The sequence below is a fragment of the Nothobranchius furzeri genome, chromosome 8, assembly GCF_043380555.1.
Source record: "Nothobranchius furzeri strain GRZ-AD chromosome 8, NfurGRZ-RIMD1, whole genome shotgun sequence".
Lineage (NCBI taxonomy): Eukaryota > Metazoa > Chordata > Actinopteri > Cyprinodontiformes > Nothobranchiidae > Nothobranchius > Nothobranchius furzeri.
Genome location: NC_091748.1, coordinates 60,983,074 through 61,000,826, shown reverse-complemented (window position 1 = coordinate 61,000,826; position 17,753 = coordinate 60,983,074). Strand labels below are relative to the sequence as shown.

Here is a 17,753-nt window from a genome sequence, read left to right as displayed (position 1 = left end):
CGGTGACAAAGGGCAGCCCTGGCGGAGTCCAACCCTCACTGGGAACAGGTCCGACTTACTACCGGCTATGCGGACCAAACTCACGCTCCTCTGGTAAAGGGACTGAATGGCCCTTAACAGAAAGCCACCCACCCCATACTCCTGGAGCGTCCCCCACAGGGTGCCCCTGGGGACACGGTCATAAGCCTTCTCCAAATCCACAAAGCACATGTGGATTGGTTGGGCAAACTCCCATGCCCCCTCCATCACCCTTGCAAGGGTATAGAGCTGGTCCACAGTTCCACGGCCTGGACGAAAACCACATTGCTCCTCCTCTATCTGAGATTCAACTATCGATCGGACCCTCCTCTCCAGTACCTTGGAGTAGACCTTTCCAGGGAGGCTGAGGAGTGTGATCCCCCTATAGTTGGAACACACCCTCAGGTCACCCTTCTTAAAGATGGGGACCACCACCCCGGTCTGCCACTCCCTAGGAACTGCCCCCGATGACCACGCAATGTTGTAGAGACGTGTCAACCATGACAGCCCTACAACATCCATAGCCTTGAGATACCCAGGACGAACCTCATCCGCCCCCGGGTGCTCCGCCGCTGTGTAGTTGTTTGACTACCTCAGCAACTTCTGCCCCCGAGATCGGACAGTCCATCCCCAGGCCTCCCAGCTCTGGTTCCTCCTCGGAATGCGCATTGGTGGGATTGAGGAGCTCCTCAAAGTATTCCTTCCACCGTCCGACTATAGCCTCAGTTGACGTCAGCAGCTCCCCATCCCCACTGTAAACAGTGTGAGCGAGTTGCTGCCTTCCTCTCCTGAGGCGCCGGACAGTTTGCCAGAACCTCTTTGGAGCCGATCGATAGTCTTTCTCCATGGCCTCACCAAACTCCTCCCACGCCCGAGATTTTGCCTCGGCAACTGCCACTGCTGCACCCCGCTTGGCTATCCGGTACCTGTCTGCTGCCTCCGGAGACCCACAGACCAGCCACGCCCTGTAGGCCTCCTTCTTCAGCCTGACGGCTCCCCGAACCTCTGGTGTCCACCAGCGGGTACGGGGGTTGCCACCACGACTGGCACCGGCCACCTTACGACCACAGCTAGCAACAGCCGCCTCGACAATCGCAGAGTGGAACAAGGCCCACTCGGACTCAATGTCCCCCACTGCTCTCGGGACGTGGTCAAAGCTCTGCCGGAGGTGGGAGTTGAAGACCGTCTTGACAGGTTCTTCTGCCAGGCGTTCCCAGCAGACCCTCACTATGCGTTTGGGTCTGCCAGGTCTACGCGGCATGTTCCCTTGCCATCTGATCCAACTCACCACCAGGTGGTGATCAGTTGACAGCTCCGCCCCTCTCTTCACTCGGGTGTCCAAAACATACGGTCGCAGGTCAGATGATACGACTACAAAATCTATCATCGACCTGTGACCTAGGCTGCCCTGGTACCAAGTGTACCGGTGGGCATCCTTATGTTCGAACATGGTGTTCGTTATGGCCAAACTGCGGCTTGCACAGAAGTCCAATAACAAAACACCGCTCGAGTTCTGATCAGGTGGGCCGTTCCTCCCAATCACACCCCTCCAGGTCAAGCTGTCATTGCCCACGTGAGCATTGAAGTCCCCCAGCAGGACAATGGAGTCCCCTGATGGAGCACTATCTAGCACTCGTCCCAGGGACTCCAAAAAGGGTGGGTACTCTGAACTGATATTTGGCCCATACGCACAAACAACAGTCAGGACCCGTTCCCCGACCCGAAGGCGCAAGGAAGCTACCCTCTTGTCCCCCGGGGTAAACCCCAACACACAGGCAGAGAGTCTCGGGGCTAACAAAAAGCCAACCCCAGCCCTCCGCCTCTCACCCGGAGCAACTCCAGCAAAGTAGAGTGTCCAACCCCTCTCCAGGTCTCGGGTTCCAGAGCCAATGCAATGTGTCGAGGTGAGTCCGACTATATCTAGCCGGTACCGCTCAACCTCTGCCACAAGCTCCGGCTCCTTCCCCGCCAGCGAGGTGACGTTCCATGTCCCAAAAACTAGTTTCCTTGTCCGGGGATTGGACCGCCAAGGCTCCCGCCTTGGTCTGCCACCCGATTCACATTGCACCGGACCCTTCATGTTCCTCCTGCGGGTGGTGGGTCCACAGTTGGACGAGCCCATGTATCCGGTTCGGGCTGGGCCCGGCCGGGCCCCATGGGCGAAAGCCCGGCCACCAGGCGCTCGCTCACGGGCCCCAACCCCAGGCCTGGCTCCAGGGTGGGACCCCGGTAACCCTCCGGGCCGGGTACTCCGACTCTTCGTTTTCACCGCCATGAAAGATCCTTCGAACCGTTCTTTGTCTCACCCTTCACCTAAGACCAATTTGTCATGGGAGACCCTACCAGGGGCACTAAGTGCCCCAGGCAACATAGCTCCTAGGATCATTAGGGCACTCAAACTCCTCCACCACGATAAGGTGACGGTTCAAGGAGGAGGCAACTCAAAGTGCTTAACAAATTAAAAAAGCCCCACATACCCACATTCCCTCCCATCCCCAGAATTTTAAAAACAGTCTGACAATAAAAAAACCTTCACAACACTCCTCCACCAACACACACACACACACACACACACACACACACACACACACACACACACACGATTGGCTGAGATCAGATGAGCCAGACCAGCTAAGATATGGATAAGAAACGCCATCAGGGGAGCCATCCACCCCGACAGCAGCAGATCCACAGCAGCAGCCGAGGCACTGACACCGGGCGCCCAGGGAGGGCAGGGCAGAGACCCCCACCACCACCCAGGCACACATAGAAAACACCCAGGCCACCACAGCCAATCCAACACCGCTAGGGCAGAGGGCTCCCACAGCGGAAGCACTGGAAAAAGGTTAAAATATAAAATCCAAAGAGCTAAAATGAGAATTGTAAAATAAAAAGTTATATAGATATTAAAATAAGTTGATCATAAATAAAGGTAAAAAAACTGTTTAAAAAGCACGCATAAAGAAAGAATACATTAAATAAATAAAACAAATAGATCAAATAAATAAATAAACTAATTAATTAATTAATCACATTTAAAAAGTGAGGGTATTCAGTTAAAAGCTAAGCTAAAAAGATGAGTCTTTAGCCTGGTGCGCTGCACAACCAGTAGGCTTTGATCACTGGACCTCAGGGACCTGCTGGGGGTGTAGGGACTAAGAAGATCACCAATGTAATATGATGATTGTCCATGTAAGGCCCTATAGACCAGAACCAGGATCTTGAAATGAACCCTGAAGTTGACTGGCAGCCAATGAAGCTGGAGGAGAAGCGGGGTGATGTGGGTATGTTTGGAGGACTTGGTCAGAAGCCGAGCACAGGCATTCTGAACCACCTGTAGACGGTTCAGGGAGGCCTGCTCAGACACGTGAAAAGAGAGTGGATAACTGTCTCAAGTTCAGAGTGAGACAGAATGGGACTCAGCTTAGCAATGTTCCTGAGATGGAAGAAGGAAGAGCGAACAAGAGAACTGACATGAGAATCCAGGGTGAGAGCTGGGTCAAAGGTCACGCCAAGATTCCTGATGGAAAGTTTGGTGTGGGAAGCAAGCTGACCAAGGGAGTCTCTGACTTTGGGAACCAGCTTGTCTGGGGCACAGATGAGGATCTCAGTCTTATCTTCATTCAGCTGTAGAAAGCTCCCAGCATCTAGGTTTTGAGAGAGTCTAAGCAGGTGTGTAGCAGCTGCAGCTTAGACATCTGGGGCTTAAAGGAGATGTACAGTTGGATGTCATCTGCATAAATATGGTAGGAGATTCCTTTAAAGGAGCTCTGATGTGCTGAAGAGGGAGCAGATAGAGGAGGAAGAGCAGAGATAAGGTATAGATAAGATAAAATGAAATGTGCACAATATGACACGCTGAAGCACAAGAGACAAATAATGAGAAATAGAAACAAGAGACAATAATAACAGTAGTGTGAATATAAAGTATAAATTATAGTAACTCCCTAATCTAAAAAATAAAAAGGCTGTTATACCAGCTGTTCACTGACACAACTACTGGTTATATTAAAAAAAATAATTTTTTTAGATTTGTTCAGCCTACAAATAAATTGTATTAATCAATTTCCCTCTGGGATTAATAACGTATTTTTGAACTGAGTTGTATAATTGTAGGTTAACTGCGTTTATGAAACATTATTTTACCTACAGCAGCACTTCTGTTTTAGGTAAAACACATTGTTACCACTAGGAGGTGCAATTTCAAGTAATGTGATGCTGCTTTCAAGAGCAATGGGAGAACATATAAACACACAAATCAGAATTTTCAGTTCATAACACCGATATGAAATAAGTTTGCATCATGAAAACCGACAAAATGACTTAAAAAGAAAATTAGAGATTATTGCCTATAATTAGGGTTTAATGTTGAAGCCATACTTTGCTAAATGTTAATATTTTAAAATCTTTTCCTTGAGCCAGTGTGTGCTAAAATTAAATGTCACTCAGACGCCCACTGCTCTCTGTGGCCAGAATATTGCATTGCAACTTCAGCCTGTAGGCTGTTCTGTTACTTATTAAGATTAAGCTGACATACGCTTCAGTCTGATTCCTGCATGTTTTGGATCATGAACCCAGCTGATTTGTTTAATTTAGTGATAAATCACTCCTGTAGTATCTTAGGAAGGCTGGGAGACGTTTCAGTGGTTACATTAAAGTGTTAAAAAATATAAAACGCACAGTGTGGAGATAGGTTTTTCTTATTGTTTGACCACAGAGAATTAATAACGGACACTAGGGGGTGCTAAAAGCAAGCAAAACTGCCAAGTGTGCCTTTAATATTTTAACAACATAATGGGGCAGTAGCTCTGGAGGTAGAGAGCAGGTTGTCCTGAACTGACGTGTCCTTGGGCAAGACACTTAACCCAGTCGCTGGTGGTGGTCTGAGGGATCTAGTCTCCGTCTGTGTGCCACAGGGCAACTGTGGTCACAATGAAGCTTATGACCTCCAGGTTGGGTGTTATGCATGGATGAGTAATGCACTGTAGTGTAGCACACTTTGGAGTCCTCTGACTAAAAAAAGCACTATACAAGTGCGGGTCATTTTTCATTTAACATAATAAGTAACCCAAAGTATGTGCAATGTAGTTACTTCTATCATGATAAACAAAAATGCTGTGTTTCTTGTTACAGTTGCAGTGAAATCAAACTTTGCGAAGATAAAAAAAAAAACAGAAGTTCACAGATTTCTAATTTTGAATTGTCACATGAACGCAGCACTGGCTGACACCCTTTTAAAGAAAACCGGAAAAAGAAAAAGTTAATAAGCTAGCTAGTACGTGTACCAGCCGCCAGTGTTTTTGTTTAAACTACTTTACATTTATCTGTAGAATATTAAAGCCATTCCACATCTAAATAATGCCGGGAGCAGCCAACATCGTCGCGATGAAGAAAATCGTCCAACAGTTGCGTTTTGAGGCTGGCATAAACAGAGTTAAGGTATCAACTGAAACACGTCGTTACTCTTTAGGACGGGTGTCCCGTTATTCGGTCATTTGTAAATAAAAATATTCTCTTTGCGTTTCGGTAACGGTCATTGTTGTGGTAAACCGTTGGTGTGTTGAGTAATTCAGTAGAAACCATCTCGTTAATGGCTGTTTTGTTTTCCTTAGGTCTCACAGGCCGCAGCGGACCTCCAGCAGTTCTGTATGCAGAACGCCCAGCAGGACCCTCTGCTCACCGGCATGTCGTCCAGCAACAACCCGTTCAGACCCCAGAAAGTCTGCTCCTTCCTATAGCACCGACAGGCCGCTGTAAGCACCGCCTGACTCACTAAATAACGACCCTGTGGTTCTGTTAGAGCTCATTAGAAAACCAGCATTATAAATACTTTTTGTGTAACTTTGTTCAACATCCTAGTAATTTACCCAGTTTACTGATTAAAATTTAGATTTATGACGAGTTTAGAAACATGTCAAACTTCTGTTAGATTAAGAATAAACTCAAGGTCATAGAGACAATGTTTTAGCTACTTAGCCATTAAAGTGGCCTCTTAAAAGGAATTTATTGTATTAGAATTTCATTTTTGTTACAGTAAATCATTAAATGTAGTCTCAACCAATCTGACATTTTCTTTTCCAGACCTTTGAAGATGTGGTGCTGCACGGACTGGAGTAGTCTCAGGAGTGTTTGGGAAATCTGGGCCAGAGAACAACTAACTTAAGCTTTTTAAGTACATTTCACCTTTTTTTTTTGTTGTAAAATCTACTGCAGAATAACTTCCTGTGAGAAAAGATGTTTTAGCCTTCTTGCATAGAACTAAGTTGCCTGAACTCACACGTGCCTTCTTCATGTACATTTTTCACGACTGATTAAAAATAAATGTTTTCTCATTTTAGACTTGTAGCAACACGTCGTCCTTTCCCAAGAATGGTCACAAAATGAGTGTTTGAGCAGTTATCTTCTGTTGCAGTCCCTTTTCCCTCATCAGGTTAGAAATATTCCTCCACTTGTTTTAGATAAACGTCAGGATTTGTCAGGACAAGCTCTGGTGGATTAGCCTTATATTTACCTGTTGCCATGGGGATCATAGTATTGAGCTTTAAAAAAATCTACATATCTACATTTTCACAACATGGATAGGTTGTTCTAGATGTTAGAACCTGTAGTGAATTTCACTTGAATGTTTTCAAAAGACTATGACATCATCCCATCCAGGAGCATTTACCTCAGCCCTACTGAGTTATGTTGAGATATAAGGTGAAGCCAGACAAGCACTGTGAACCTAAATGTTTCAGCAACACCGAATCAAATATTAACACATTAAAAAACAACCAAGAGGGGAGGTGAAAGTTGTAGCTCGTCACAGCTGTTACTCAATCTGGGATTTTCTAAAGTTATTTTGTACAAGTCCACAATTAACTTGAAGATGAAACGACATCCTTGTCTGTTGCAAACTCAGAGCTGGAACTTCCGTCTGCAGGCATCCATTTCATGGCGCTGAAAATAACAAATATTTAAATAATTAGTTTAAGTTGTGCCACCATTTTATTCATAAAAGAACTAATGAAGAGTATGCACATATATTTAGAGGATACCAGGTTAACAAAGAGCTGTGTGAAGAATAGACTCACCTTCAGCACCCATTCAAACTCCCCATACTTTGAGTCAAAGGTGCCCTTTTGAAGAGATCGAAGTTTGAGAGTGAAGCGCGGCCCCAGCTCCTGAATGCCAACCTTTTTCTCATTCTTGAAGATGTACCTGTTGAAAATAGAAATTATTTATTAACCATCATAAAAATTCTAAAACTTTACTAATCTCAAGTCTTTATAAATAAATGCAGGTGCAACTTTTAGACCCACGTAGAGCAAGAACACAATTACTAAACAGTTGGAGCAAAAAAGAAAAAAGTGTGATGCAGATAAAAACCTGATCTTGTAAATTTTACAATTAAACAAGGAAAAAGGACAATGGCTGATAAGTTCTGGAATATTCTGTGAAATAACACCTTATGTTGAGCTTCATATGGAGGACTATGTATGAATGAGTGTGGAAATCCCAGGTAAGGAGTTCACCTGTGGAATCTGAAAAAGATGAAGTCTCTCTGGTTGTGAAAAGTGGCAACTTGTCGGCCCACAAACTGAGGGTTCTGTGGGAAGAGAGCAGCGAACAGCCGGCCGATGGTGTGTCCCAGGCGTGTGGAGAAATTATTGAGGATGACCTCCGGAGAGTGTTCAGTTGGGGCTTTACCTCGTCTCTGGAGAGAAAACAGGACAGTGACATAAACGGAAAACGTCTGCTCTATTAATGATGGGATTTAGCACAATGTTTCCAGGAGATCTGAAAGAAGACAGCTTCTCAACCTGACAACAGTGTGCTGCAAATCAATCCGATTTTATTTATAAAGCGCTTTTCAAGCAAAAGTGCGACTCAAAGTGCTTTACAGAATCAAAATGACCCCAAATTCCCATAACAGTTTAAAAGCATTAAAAATCTCACACACTCACACACACCCATTAACATAATTAAAAATTATATTATTAGATTTAGCCAAGTTCAGATGAGCCAAGTAAGGTGGGCAAGGAAATGCCATCAGAGGAGCCGTCAGCCCCGGCAGCATCAGGTCAACCACAGCAACTAAGTCAGGGCGCCCCAGAGGGGGGAGGGCACAGACCCCCACCACCACTCAAACACTACCTGTATTGCGCCCAGGCAGCAAAAGTCGACCACTGCCCCCGGGGCAGAGGGCCCCCACAGAGGAAACACTAAATTAAAATGAGTAAAATTAAAAGATCCAATATAAATGCTAAAGAAAATGAATAAATAGAATCATGTAGACAGTAAAATAATAATATAATTAAATAATGAAACAATGCTAAAATATAATCATGTAAAACGAGTAATAAAACCATAAAAGCTAACCTAAAGAGATGGGTTTTGAGCCTGCTCTTGAAAACATGAACGTTCTCTGGCAGCTCGTTCCAGAGGCGAGGGCCGTGATACTGGAAGGACGCCTCGTCGTGAGTGTGTGTCCTGACTTTAGGGATGACCAGAGGAGCACAGAGGCCGTGAGGGTTCATATGATAAAAGCAATTCTGAGATATAAGAAGGCCCAAGACCATTAAGACACTTAAACAACCATTAAAAGAACCTCAGGATCAATCCTGCATGAATGCATCTTTTATTTTAACATTAGATTAGACGTCTTTAAAGCAACTCTAAAGCAGGGCTGCCAACTCACACGCATTGAGCTTGAGACACATGCATTTGACCCTCTTCACACGCGCTCACACCACACCTACAATATCTGACGCTGAAGAATCAACCCCCCCCACGGTCGGCAGACGAGGGCGAAATGGTCCACAAGCCTTCTTAGTATCAGATGGCTCACGTTAACGTTAGCTCGTTGTTAGGGCTAGCTACAACAGGCTGAGGCAGGGTTGTTTATGATCATCGTAATTCCACTTTCAAGCAGTAGAAGGGAGAAGTTGATTTGAGGTGGTGGATACCTTTAAGTACCTCAGTGTTCACCTCAACAGTAAACTGAACTGGTCCTACAACACAGATGCTCTTTATAAGAAGGTCCAAAGCTGCCTCCACCTCCTGAGGAGGCTGGGGTCCTTCGGAGTTTATTTCCATCTGCTAAGATCCTTTTACCACTCTGTTGTTGGCTCTGTTATCCACTCTGCTGTGGTCTGCTGGGGTGCAGGCAGCTCTGACCGAGACAGAAAGAGACCGAACAAGTTAAAAAAGGTAGTTCGGTTCTGGGCTGCCTGCCACTATATTACCAATCATTATTCGACAGTCATCATCCACCGGCGCCTTCAAGTCATGGTTGAAGACACATTTCTATGATTCGGCTTTTAGATTGTGAGTCTTCTTTAAATTAGTTTATATTTATTTACTTTGTGCTTTGACTACATTTTTTATCTGCATTGATTGTTTTATCTGTATTTTATGTGCCTGTTTTTTTTTGTTGTTGTTTGGGAGGCACTTTGGTCAGCTCCCATGCTGTTTCTAAATGTGCCATAGAAATAAATTGGTATGGTAGGTACTCAGTTGAGGAGATGTGTGAAAGGAGGATGCTGGGGAACATGACCTTCATCCCCCCCCCCCCCCCCCCCCCCATGTGGAGACCATGGACAGCTCCTTCAGTGGCAGACTGAGACATCCCAGATGTAAAACAAAATCCTACCGTAGGTCATTCATTCCCTCTGCAGTAAGAGAGTATAACTCCTCAGTTTAACTGGTACTGACATTATCCTGGTACACAATAACATCAATGCAATACTCAGTATGTGTTCAATACTTGTGCGACACCTGATGTGCATTAGTATGTCTGTGTCCCTTATGCTGCATATTTCTGGAAACACAAGTTTCCTTTTTATTTGTTGTTTTTAGTGGTTGATGGTTACAATAATTGCTTACTGCCCATGTGTGGATACCTGTAATCTTATTATTTTTCTTTCTTTTCTCTGTTTGTGCTGCTGTAGGAAGTGAATTTCCCCACTGTGAGATCAATAATGTCCATTCTATTTAAGTTGGAGGATTGCCATTTATCAACAATGATGCAAAAATGACCAAACCAGCAGTGATCACATTTTGTGGGGCGGTGTAGCATGCACGCTCACGATGTTTAAGGTGGAAACATGTCCCTTTCAGTGGAGCAGTGGATGTAACTTGCCTTCAACTCTTTCTGTAGCCGAACACTGCTGACTTTAAAGTGTGCCGTTGGCCCATCAGGGAGATGACAGAGAACCAAGCCATCTTAAGTGACCCATTAAGGATGCAAACTTTTCAGAAGTGCTAAAATTACTTATCTTAGGTGAATAAATACAAATTCAATGTGTTCCTTCTCAACAAAAGGTGAGAAAGATTTTCCAACAGATAGCATTCGATGAATCAGTACTGAGCATCTCTCTAAATGTCAGGATACTGGGTGTTTGTCGATCCTGGTTGATCACGATCAGGTAGGTGAAGTCCCTGGCGATGCACTGAGGAATGATCCTCTTCAGGGCCAAACCTCTTCTGTAGTAAACATGGGCGTTTGGGATGACTGTAGCCAGCTGCTCACAAAACTTCACCACTCTCTGCAGGACAGAACAGACAAAAAGATTTATAATCAGGGTTTAAAACGACAAGTTAAAGAGAAACCTAACTCGATAGTTATAATGTCAATAACAGAAACTAAATGTCAGTCTAAAAAGGTCACTTGGGTTATTTATGGTATAAAATGTTTTAAATTTAGGAATTACTAAACAATGTAGCATTAGCACTCAAATTTCATTATGAACGAAAGCTGTTAAACCTATGTACAAACTCCTATAATGTGTTTAAAAATAAATCAACTATTAATTGCTAAAATGAAGGGAAAAAAAGACTCATATTTTGAAACTTGGAATGAATTTTTGTTTTTTATTGGTAAAAAGATATAAAAGTGGTTGGATAGCATGTTTTGAAGTTATTATGAATGGTGGTTGTGAGTGTTTTTGAGTTAACCAGTGCTGTATGGGAGGGGAGGGGGGTTATTTGGGTATTTTGTTTTTGTTTGTATGTAAAAATTTGGAAAACTTAATAAAAAAAACTTGAATAAAAAATTAAAATAAATAAATAAATCAACCATGCATTTAAATAACTAGAAAACTGCCCACGTGGGAATTTGAAAATGTAAAAACATTTCCTAATTTGACAGATAGCTGACATTCCTGGTATACTTTCACATGAAAATAAACAAATCTAATGAAACTTTTGTTTTTGTGGCTAAGCCGCTCACCCCTCTGGGTCTGTCTGATGTTGTGATGAGCACTTTGGGATTTGTCAGCCCATTGAAATATGCAGAAAACTCATCAGTTCCTTCATCAAATGCAATCTGGACATGAAAAAACACAGAAAACATGATCACGTTCCCAAAAACTGAGCATGAAGGATATCAGATAAAACAATTTCAGTGAGTTAAAAAGAGTCTGCACCTCTTCGTCTTCTGGGTCGACTGTCGTCTCATCAAAGACCCTCTGGTTCTCTATTGTTTTGGGGACCTCCTTTGGTGGAGCCTGTTGGGATCAGAATGAGAGGCGTCATTAAATGTTTGGAAAAATGACTGAACAGACATCTGTTAACTTATCTGAGAGGAAATGACTCACCTTGTCACCCAAAGCTTCTCTTTCTTTCCTCCTCTTCTTCTTTAGTTGCATTTTTTGCTAAAATAAAGAGATAAAACACTTAATTGCAAACAGAAGAAGTAAAGAAATGAAGTATTTAAAATATTTTAAAAGTATTTTATATCCTAAACTTAGAGATGAGAATTATTTTGATCGGAACTAGCTTAAGCACCAGGACAACCAGCTGAATGAACAATTTTATTAAATGACAGTTGTGACGGTACACAATTTACCTTTCTTTTCTCCTGCTTTAACTTCATGAACATTTGATGTCTTCTCTGTTTGTTCTTGATTTCAGACACACTAAATGTTGGGGGAAACGTCGTCCCTGGCTCGAGCTTCTCCACTCCGCTGCTCTCTTCCTCCATCTTCAAGTCTTTCATAGGAGCTTTCTTGTTCTTTTTCTTACTTTTGCGGCCCTGGTCCACAGGAACTTCTGTAAAATCCATGTTTTAGTAGCTGGTGTGTGTTTTGGGGCTGCTTTCTCACGTGTGGAAAAGACTATCCGCTCATGTGGGACTTCTTCCGGGTTCTGGGAGGTTTAAGGCTGTTGAAAAAAGTGAGCGCCCTCTTATGGAAAGGAGAAAAATAACATATATGTAATATAATATAATATAATATAATATAATATAATATAATATTATATTATATTATATTATATTATATTATATTATAATATTATATTATATTACATTATATTATATTATATATAAAAATTTATAATATATACAGGATAAACTGAACAGATTTCCTACATTAGAAAACACTCTTGAGGATTTATCAGTCAGTCAACTCTTACAACTATTATTAGCTATATATTGTAATTTTAATATTAATAACAGGAATGCTGATTTAAATTTAAGAGAAATCTTTTTATTGGTGGTCTTAAATATTTGTTACTTAAAAAACTTGCAGCCATTTTAAATGTACTTTGCATAAAATATATGTGTTTAAATAATAGATTTTTCCCATATGAACCTATTGTAAGAAATTATGTGGCTGTAAATGCAACATAATTTTAATCAAATAATTAAGAGACATATAATAAATACTCTTTTCAAGAAATTAAACTATATGTCAAACATTTTTTTCATTTTTCTGTGAATTGTGTTTAATTTTGTATAATTATTGTTTTAGATTTTAACAATTTAAATATAATAGGTTAAAACAATAACAAGAAACAAGAAATACATGTCAAGTGTTTTCAGTTTTCTTCCAACGTCTGACTTTTAGTGGATCTCTGGCCTTCACAGTTCTCTTTGATGAGCAGTGGAGTGAGACCGTTTACATTCGTCAAACTTTGAGATTAATGCTCCAAAAGCCTTTCCCACTGCAGAGTCATCAGTGCATATAGCTCCTCCAGCTCTGGTCATCTGACTCTCCTCTCTGTTCATGTCAGCGATGCAGGCCCAGCTGTCATCAGAGGTCACACACCACTTTGAGTGATCCTGTGTGTCGCTGAAGGCTCCCCCTCTCCGGAATCTCACTTCCTTAATGTTATAGACGTGATGGGGGAGTGTGCAGTTGGAGAGGAGCGGGGAACGCATTTTACCCCAGCCTTTCACATATAAATCCTGTGACATGTGGTCCACTATGAGGCCCGAGTAAAGGTCTACAATAGGAGAAGAGAGAGACTTAAACACTGTTAAGCTATGGAGTTTAGTAGAGGGTTTTATGTTTCAAACACAGGAGCAAACTGCAGACTTTTTAGATCGACATTGATTTATATATTTTTTGTTCATGCACGAATAAATAATCAGAACTGTTTAACAAAAGCTAAACAGCATAGTGAGACATGTTAGTGGTTACAAACCACTAAGAACTGGAAAATCTGAATCTAAAATAAAAAAATCAAAGTCTGATTTATTCATGTTTTATCTGAAAGTATTCAAAGAGAGTTGCAGTGGGTGTTCAAGTGCGTGGCATTTGTTTTCAGACAATAATCAATAAAAGCTGCAGCCTGTAGAGATCTTTATGGTCAACTGATTCATCAATATTTTCAGCCGGAAGGAGGTCAGTTTTTAATCACTCACACTCCGTGACTGTATTGTGACGTGTGCATTGATTTCATGAATAAAGAAGAACAGTAAACAAACAATAAATAAATGAATTCGTTAAATAGATGTTTAAAAAGCAAAACCAAAAACAAGCCAGGTCTTTTGTCGATAATGAAACAGACAAAAAGAGCAATTCCTCCCAAAAGATAAACAAATGAATGAAAGATTTTATGAAGAACTTTTTCAGTGAATAAATCGGCGTACCAGCCGTTATTATATCATGCCCTTACCACGCGTTTCTAAAACACTTCTTGGTTTCTACTCAGCCAGCAAACATTGGTGGGCCCCATATGGATTACACTGACTTTGGGCAAACCGTGTGGTTCCCAACAGGGTTTGCCCACGGTTTCCCTCTTGGTCCCACAAGGGTTCAGCCACAAAGACTTTTATGTGACGTTCAGTTGTCACAAGCTTTTCTGATCCGAGACTTTCCCCGTCTCTTCTCTATCTATAATAAATGCATGGAATAATGGTAGAGGCCAATTTTCACATTTAGCTGCATGTGAAACTCAAAGTGACCGATCATATTTGAAAAATAGCAAGTGAAAGTGATTTTTTTCTTTACTTTAACATTTTTGAACTGCAAACACTCACCGTCTTTGAAACGTCCGTATTTTGCAAAGCTGGTGAAATGTCGGCCCATCGTGGAGGTCAGCATCTGCACACTAGACCAGGGCTCTCTCCTTGGGAGGCAGCTTCTCTGTGCAACACACCGCAGCTCCTCGGGAAACGTCTTGGGGAGTTCAGAGTCAAACGAATAAGCATGGATGTACATGAGCTGCAGTCCTGGGATTTCAAATGACATATTTCAAACACATACATTTCAGAAAAGGTCGCCTTTGCTGGAAAATCATGCTGCTATGAAAGCTGCTTGCATACCTATTATTCTGAACTGGTTGTAGGGGAAGGAAACGCAAATAAACGTTTGAGCGTTTGTGTTTCCACTTTGGGGCCAGAAGTGTTTACTGCGATATTCTGGAAACTTTGGCGTACTGTGAGAGAGCCAGAGTCCGGTTTGTCGATCCAACATCACAACACCTTCAGAAAGTAAGAGAGGAGTTCGTGACACAACAAGCATAATCAGGTTAGAGGATGCATGTGCTGCACCCACCTTTACTGTGTCCAAATGATGAAGGAGCATTATATTTATCTGGAGGCTGGTCGTTGTAGAGGATGTAACCAAAGCCTTCAGTCTTTCACAAAAAAGGACTATTAATTTTGAAGTTGCATGCACTTTAAAGCTGCAACATAATCTCCTTTTACCTTTTTGTCATAAAAGTCAAGAAGAGGTTTTAACGTGTTCCCTAGAGAACCGGTTCTCCTGCTGATCTCCTTTGTGCTGAGTGTCCACCCCTTCGTGCTCTCATCCATGTACATATATGACAAACCAACTTCATACGTGATGGGCAGCTTGTATAAAATAAACCTGATAAACATTCATTTTATCATTTATTCAGATAAAACTGAGAGAAGGGGAAAAAAGATTTAAATGTAACAGGAAATCTCCACGAACCAGTCAACCTCCTCTCCATCATCATTCCTGCATTTCACATCTGAGTAACACACTTCAAACAAGGTGCTGACGCCCAAGAAGAGTCCAAATAAAGTTGTCTGAAACAAGCAGAGCAAACGTTAGTGTAGAATAAAAACACAATGGATGAATCTCATTCATGACTCAACACCTATAGAGAAAAAATCTGCTTTTAAAGCATTATCTTTGGTGGATTATGTAGAAAGTTAATTTGGGGAATCAGTTTTAATAAAAACAAACTGGGATGCTATACTGTCATGCTGGAAGAAAAAAAAAACATACACTGACCTAAACCAAAGTTGGACTGTCATCATGTGCAGGGGTGCTCTCAGAAATGTTTCACCGTGGGGGCAGGAACAATTTTAGGGTGGCACCACACCATGGTGGTCCTTGTGAGGGACGTTGGGAGCGTTTCGCCTGTATTTGTGAATCGCATTAATCCGTCATGCTTTTCATAAAAAATAATATGTAGCCATTTGATTTTTTTATATCAACATTCATGTTTTAGCACTTGGGAATACTTTAATTTACCTGTTGTTGTGTAAACGAAAGCATCCAAATTCATATTTATTCTTTTGGAAAACGATGAGCACCAGCAACATGAATATTACTTTAATGTGATTTTTTAAACTTGTTACTCATATACTTATTTACTGGGTTTTATATTTATGTCTTGATTAAAGGAGAGGTCTTCTCTGGGAGGTCCAGTTGGGTGGGAAGAGGTTTGTCCTCCTCAGGCCAACCCTTGGGGGCGCCATTAACCATGTATCTTAATTATAGATGTTATCATCATTTTCAGATGTTTTTGATTTTGATAAATTTACTCATCAAATATTAAACTCCCTATGTTAATAAATAAATAAATAAATAAATAAATAAATAAATAAATAAAACACGCATATCTTCTAAGGCACCATGTAATTTTGAAGTCAGACCCGTCGCTTACCCTATTTATTGTTCTTTAATGTGAACATTTAAAACATTTTTACATTGATTTATGTGATATTCAAACCTTTGATGCTTTTATTTGCCTAAATACCAAAATGTTGACGTTCTGTTATAGAGTAATGAGAGGTCTGCAGGCGCTCTGGCTGTCTGTGCAGCCACTTCCTGGACTAGTAAACCATGAGCGGTTACCACACCACTTCCATGTTCACTCAAACCAACAGCTGAGGTGCAAATAAAATAAAGATGCAGGTTTACAATCTTAGAATATCCAAACATATTTGAAAATCATGAATGAACTTGATGTGTATACACTCATGGTGAAACCTGGCAACATTCTCATTTAGGAAGGCAGCTGACTTATGAATCAGGACATAGTTTATAACGCTAATCTATATCCAAAAGTTCCAGTTTCTAATGAAACCATTAGTCTTTACTTAAATGTCTCAAACAAGTAAATATTTCACTTACACATCCAGCCATCTTCACTCCCCTTTAGGCTAAAGTACAAACCTGTTTTAAAAAGCTGCTCCGTCACATTTCAGCGATGAAGGAAGCTCACACTTAGCTGCTTCCTTGTTGCTCAAAGCTGATTTGTTCATCTGGCTCTGGTTGTTCTGTTGGAGACTTCCGATAATCCTGCTGCTAAACCAGTTTCAGTTCATATTTAGATATGAATGCTTCTGAGTGAGCATGCATTCATTGTGAAACGAAAGACTGGTTTGACTAGGTCTGGGTTCTTTGCACCCAACTGACTGTCAGTGCGCCCCAGGGCAGCTGTGACTACACAGTAGCTCAAGATCACCAGTGTGTGAATGTGTGTGTGCTTGGGTGAATGACTGATTGTGTTGTGAAGCACCTTGGAGGGCTGTCGAACCCTAGAAGACGCTATACATATACAGGCCATTTACCATTTTAGATCCCATGTTGACAGACAAAAGCCCTGAAATCACATTGTTGTGGTTAGACATGGTGAAAATGAGTTCATTACAGTAGTGATGATCCGTTTGTCCGTTCTAATTAGCTTTAGGAATACAAATGACAACAGTGCAATTCCATTTGGTGCAAATCATAGTTATCAACCTTTATCAGTAACCTTACTTCATGGGTACTGAGCCATACGAAGGGCTACCCGGGTGATACAACACTGACCTTTGAACTAGAATGGATCAAAGTTAAGCTAGCTTTGTGTGTGTAGTAAACATATTTAGATGTTTCTTAAAGAAAATTGTAGTTTTTAAATCTATATTAGTGTATTTGTAATTAACAAAATTTTATTTTAGTCTTATTTGGAGAAAAAAGGTTGGTGGGCCCCTGGTGTAAATGCTCAGAAATTGTTGAATTAATCTAGAAAAAGAAACATATCAGTGCTTGCATTTTTCTGCAATTTTAATAAGTAGCCAGGAACGAGAAACATCGTAATCTTGTCAGATTTGAAATATGTCGGCTTGACTTACTGAAGTCCAAATGGAGGGACTCAAATGTAACAAAGTCTTCAACAGCTGTGCTTAATAGCATAAATAAATAAATAACAATTTTGAATACCTGTCCACTGTAGTGACCATTATGCATCAAAGGGTTAAACTAAATGGACACAACTTCTCA

At 41.5% G+C, this 17,753-nt stretch overlaps 3 protein-coding genes across 4 annotated transcripts; 1 reads left to right on the top strand and 2 right to left on the bottom strand.

The window, feature by feature from the left end:
* The first annotated feature begins 5,172 nt into the window (after positions 1-5,172).
* Positions 5,173-6,355, top strand: LOC107392718 (guanine nucleotide-binding protein G(I)/G(S)/G(O) subunit gamma-5). The gene is made up of 3 exons (XM_015970662.3): positions 5,173-5,457; positions 5,631-5,771; positions 6,100-6,355. The coding sequence occupies exons 1-2, from the start codon at positions 5,377-5,379 to the stop codon at positions 5,754-5,756; spliced, it is 207 nt and encodes a 68-aa protein (XP_015826148.1). The 5' UTR covers positions 5,173-5,376; the 3' UTR covers positions 5,757-5,771; positions 6,100-6,355.
* On the bottom strand, positions 5,986-12,153 carry rpf1 (ribosome production factor 1 homolog). Its single transcript, XM_015970661.3, has 9 exons — positions 11,849-12,153; positions 11,598-11,654; positions 11,427-11,507; positions 11,231-11,326; positions 10,394-10,547; positions 10,142-10,224; positions 7,533-7,714; positions 7,092-7,218; positions 5,986-6,957 (listed from the first exon to the last, which is right to left on the bottom strand). Exons 1-9 carry the CDS (start codon positions 12,062-12,064, stop codon positions 6,916-6,918), a joined length of 1,038 nt encoding a protein of 345 aa, XP_015826147.1. The 5' UTR covers positions 12,065-12,153; the 3' UTR covers positions 5,986-6,915.
* A 564-nt stretch (positions 12,154-12,717) lies between these two features.
* Positions 12,718-16,774, bottom strand: LOC107392716 (deoxyribonuclease-2-alpha). Of its 2 annotated transcripts, none has more exons than XM_015970660.3 (7): positions 16,662-16,774; positions 15,186-15,283; positions 14,936-15,098; positions 14,784-14,865; positions 14,552-14,710; positions 14,267-14,458; positions 12,718-13,227 (listed from the first exon to the last, which is right to left on the bottom strand). In XM_015970660.3, the coding sequence occupies exons 3-7, from the start codon at positions 15,047-15,049 to the stop codon at positions 12,863-12,865; spliced, it is 912 nt and encodes a 303-aa protein (XP_015826146.1). In that variant the 5' UTR covers positions 15,050-15,098; positions 15,186-15,283; positions 16,662-16,774; the 3' UTR covers positions 12,718-12,862. The 2 variants fall into 2 exon arrangements, with proteins under 2 accessions (XP_015826146.1, XP_015826144.1); XM_015970658.3 differs by having other exon boundaries at positions 16,620-16,737.
* Between the last annotated feature and the right edge of the window lie 979 nt (positions 16,775-17,753).

Bases quoted from the DNA above. Each gene is read 5' to 3' on its own strand.
- LOC107392718 (XM_015970662.3), top strand. From the start codon at position 5,377: ATGCCGGGAGCAGCCAACATCGTCGCGATGAAGAAAATCGTCCAACAG. The intron at 5,458-5,630 runs GTATCAACTGAA...TGTTTTCCTTAG, and splicing joins CTGGCATAAACAGAGTTAAG to GTCTCACAGGCCGCAGCGGA.
- rpf1 (XM_015970661.3), bottom strand. From the start codon at position 12,064: ATGGATTTTACAGAAGTTCCTGTGGACCAGGGCCGCAAAAGTAAGAAA. The intron at 11,508-11,597 runs GTGAGTCATTTC...TGATCCCAACAG, and splicing joins GAGAAGCTTTGGGTGACAAG to GCTCCACCAAAGGAGGTCCC. The intron at 6,958-7,091 runs GTGAGTCTATTC...TGTTATTTTCAG, and splicing joins AGTTTGAATGGGTGCTGAAG to CGCCATGAAATGGATGCCTG.
- LOC107392716 (XM_015970658.3), bottom strand. The intron at 14,866-14,935 runs GTAAAAGGAGAT...TTTTTGTGAAAG, and splicing joins TTGACTTTTATGACAAAAAG to ACTGAAGGCTTTGGTTACAT. The intron at 14,459-14,551 runs GTATGCAAGCAG...TTGAAATCCCAG, and splicing joins CAACCAGTTCAGAATAATAG to GACTGCAGCTCATGTACATC.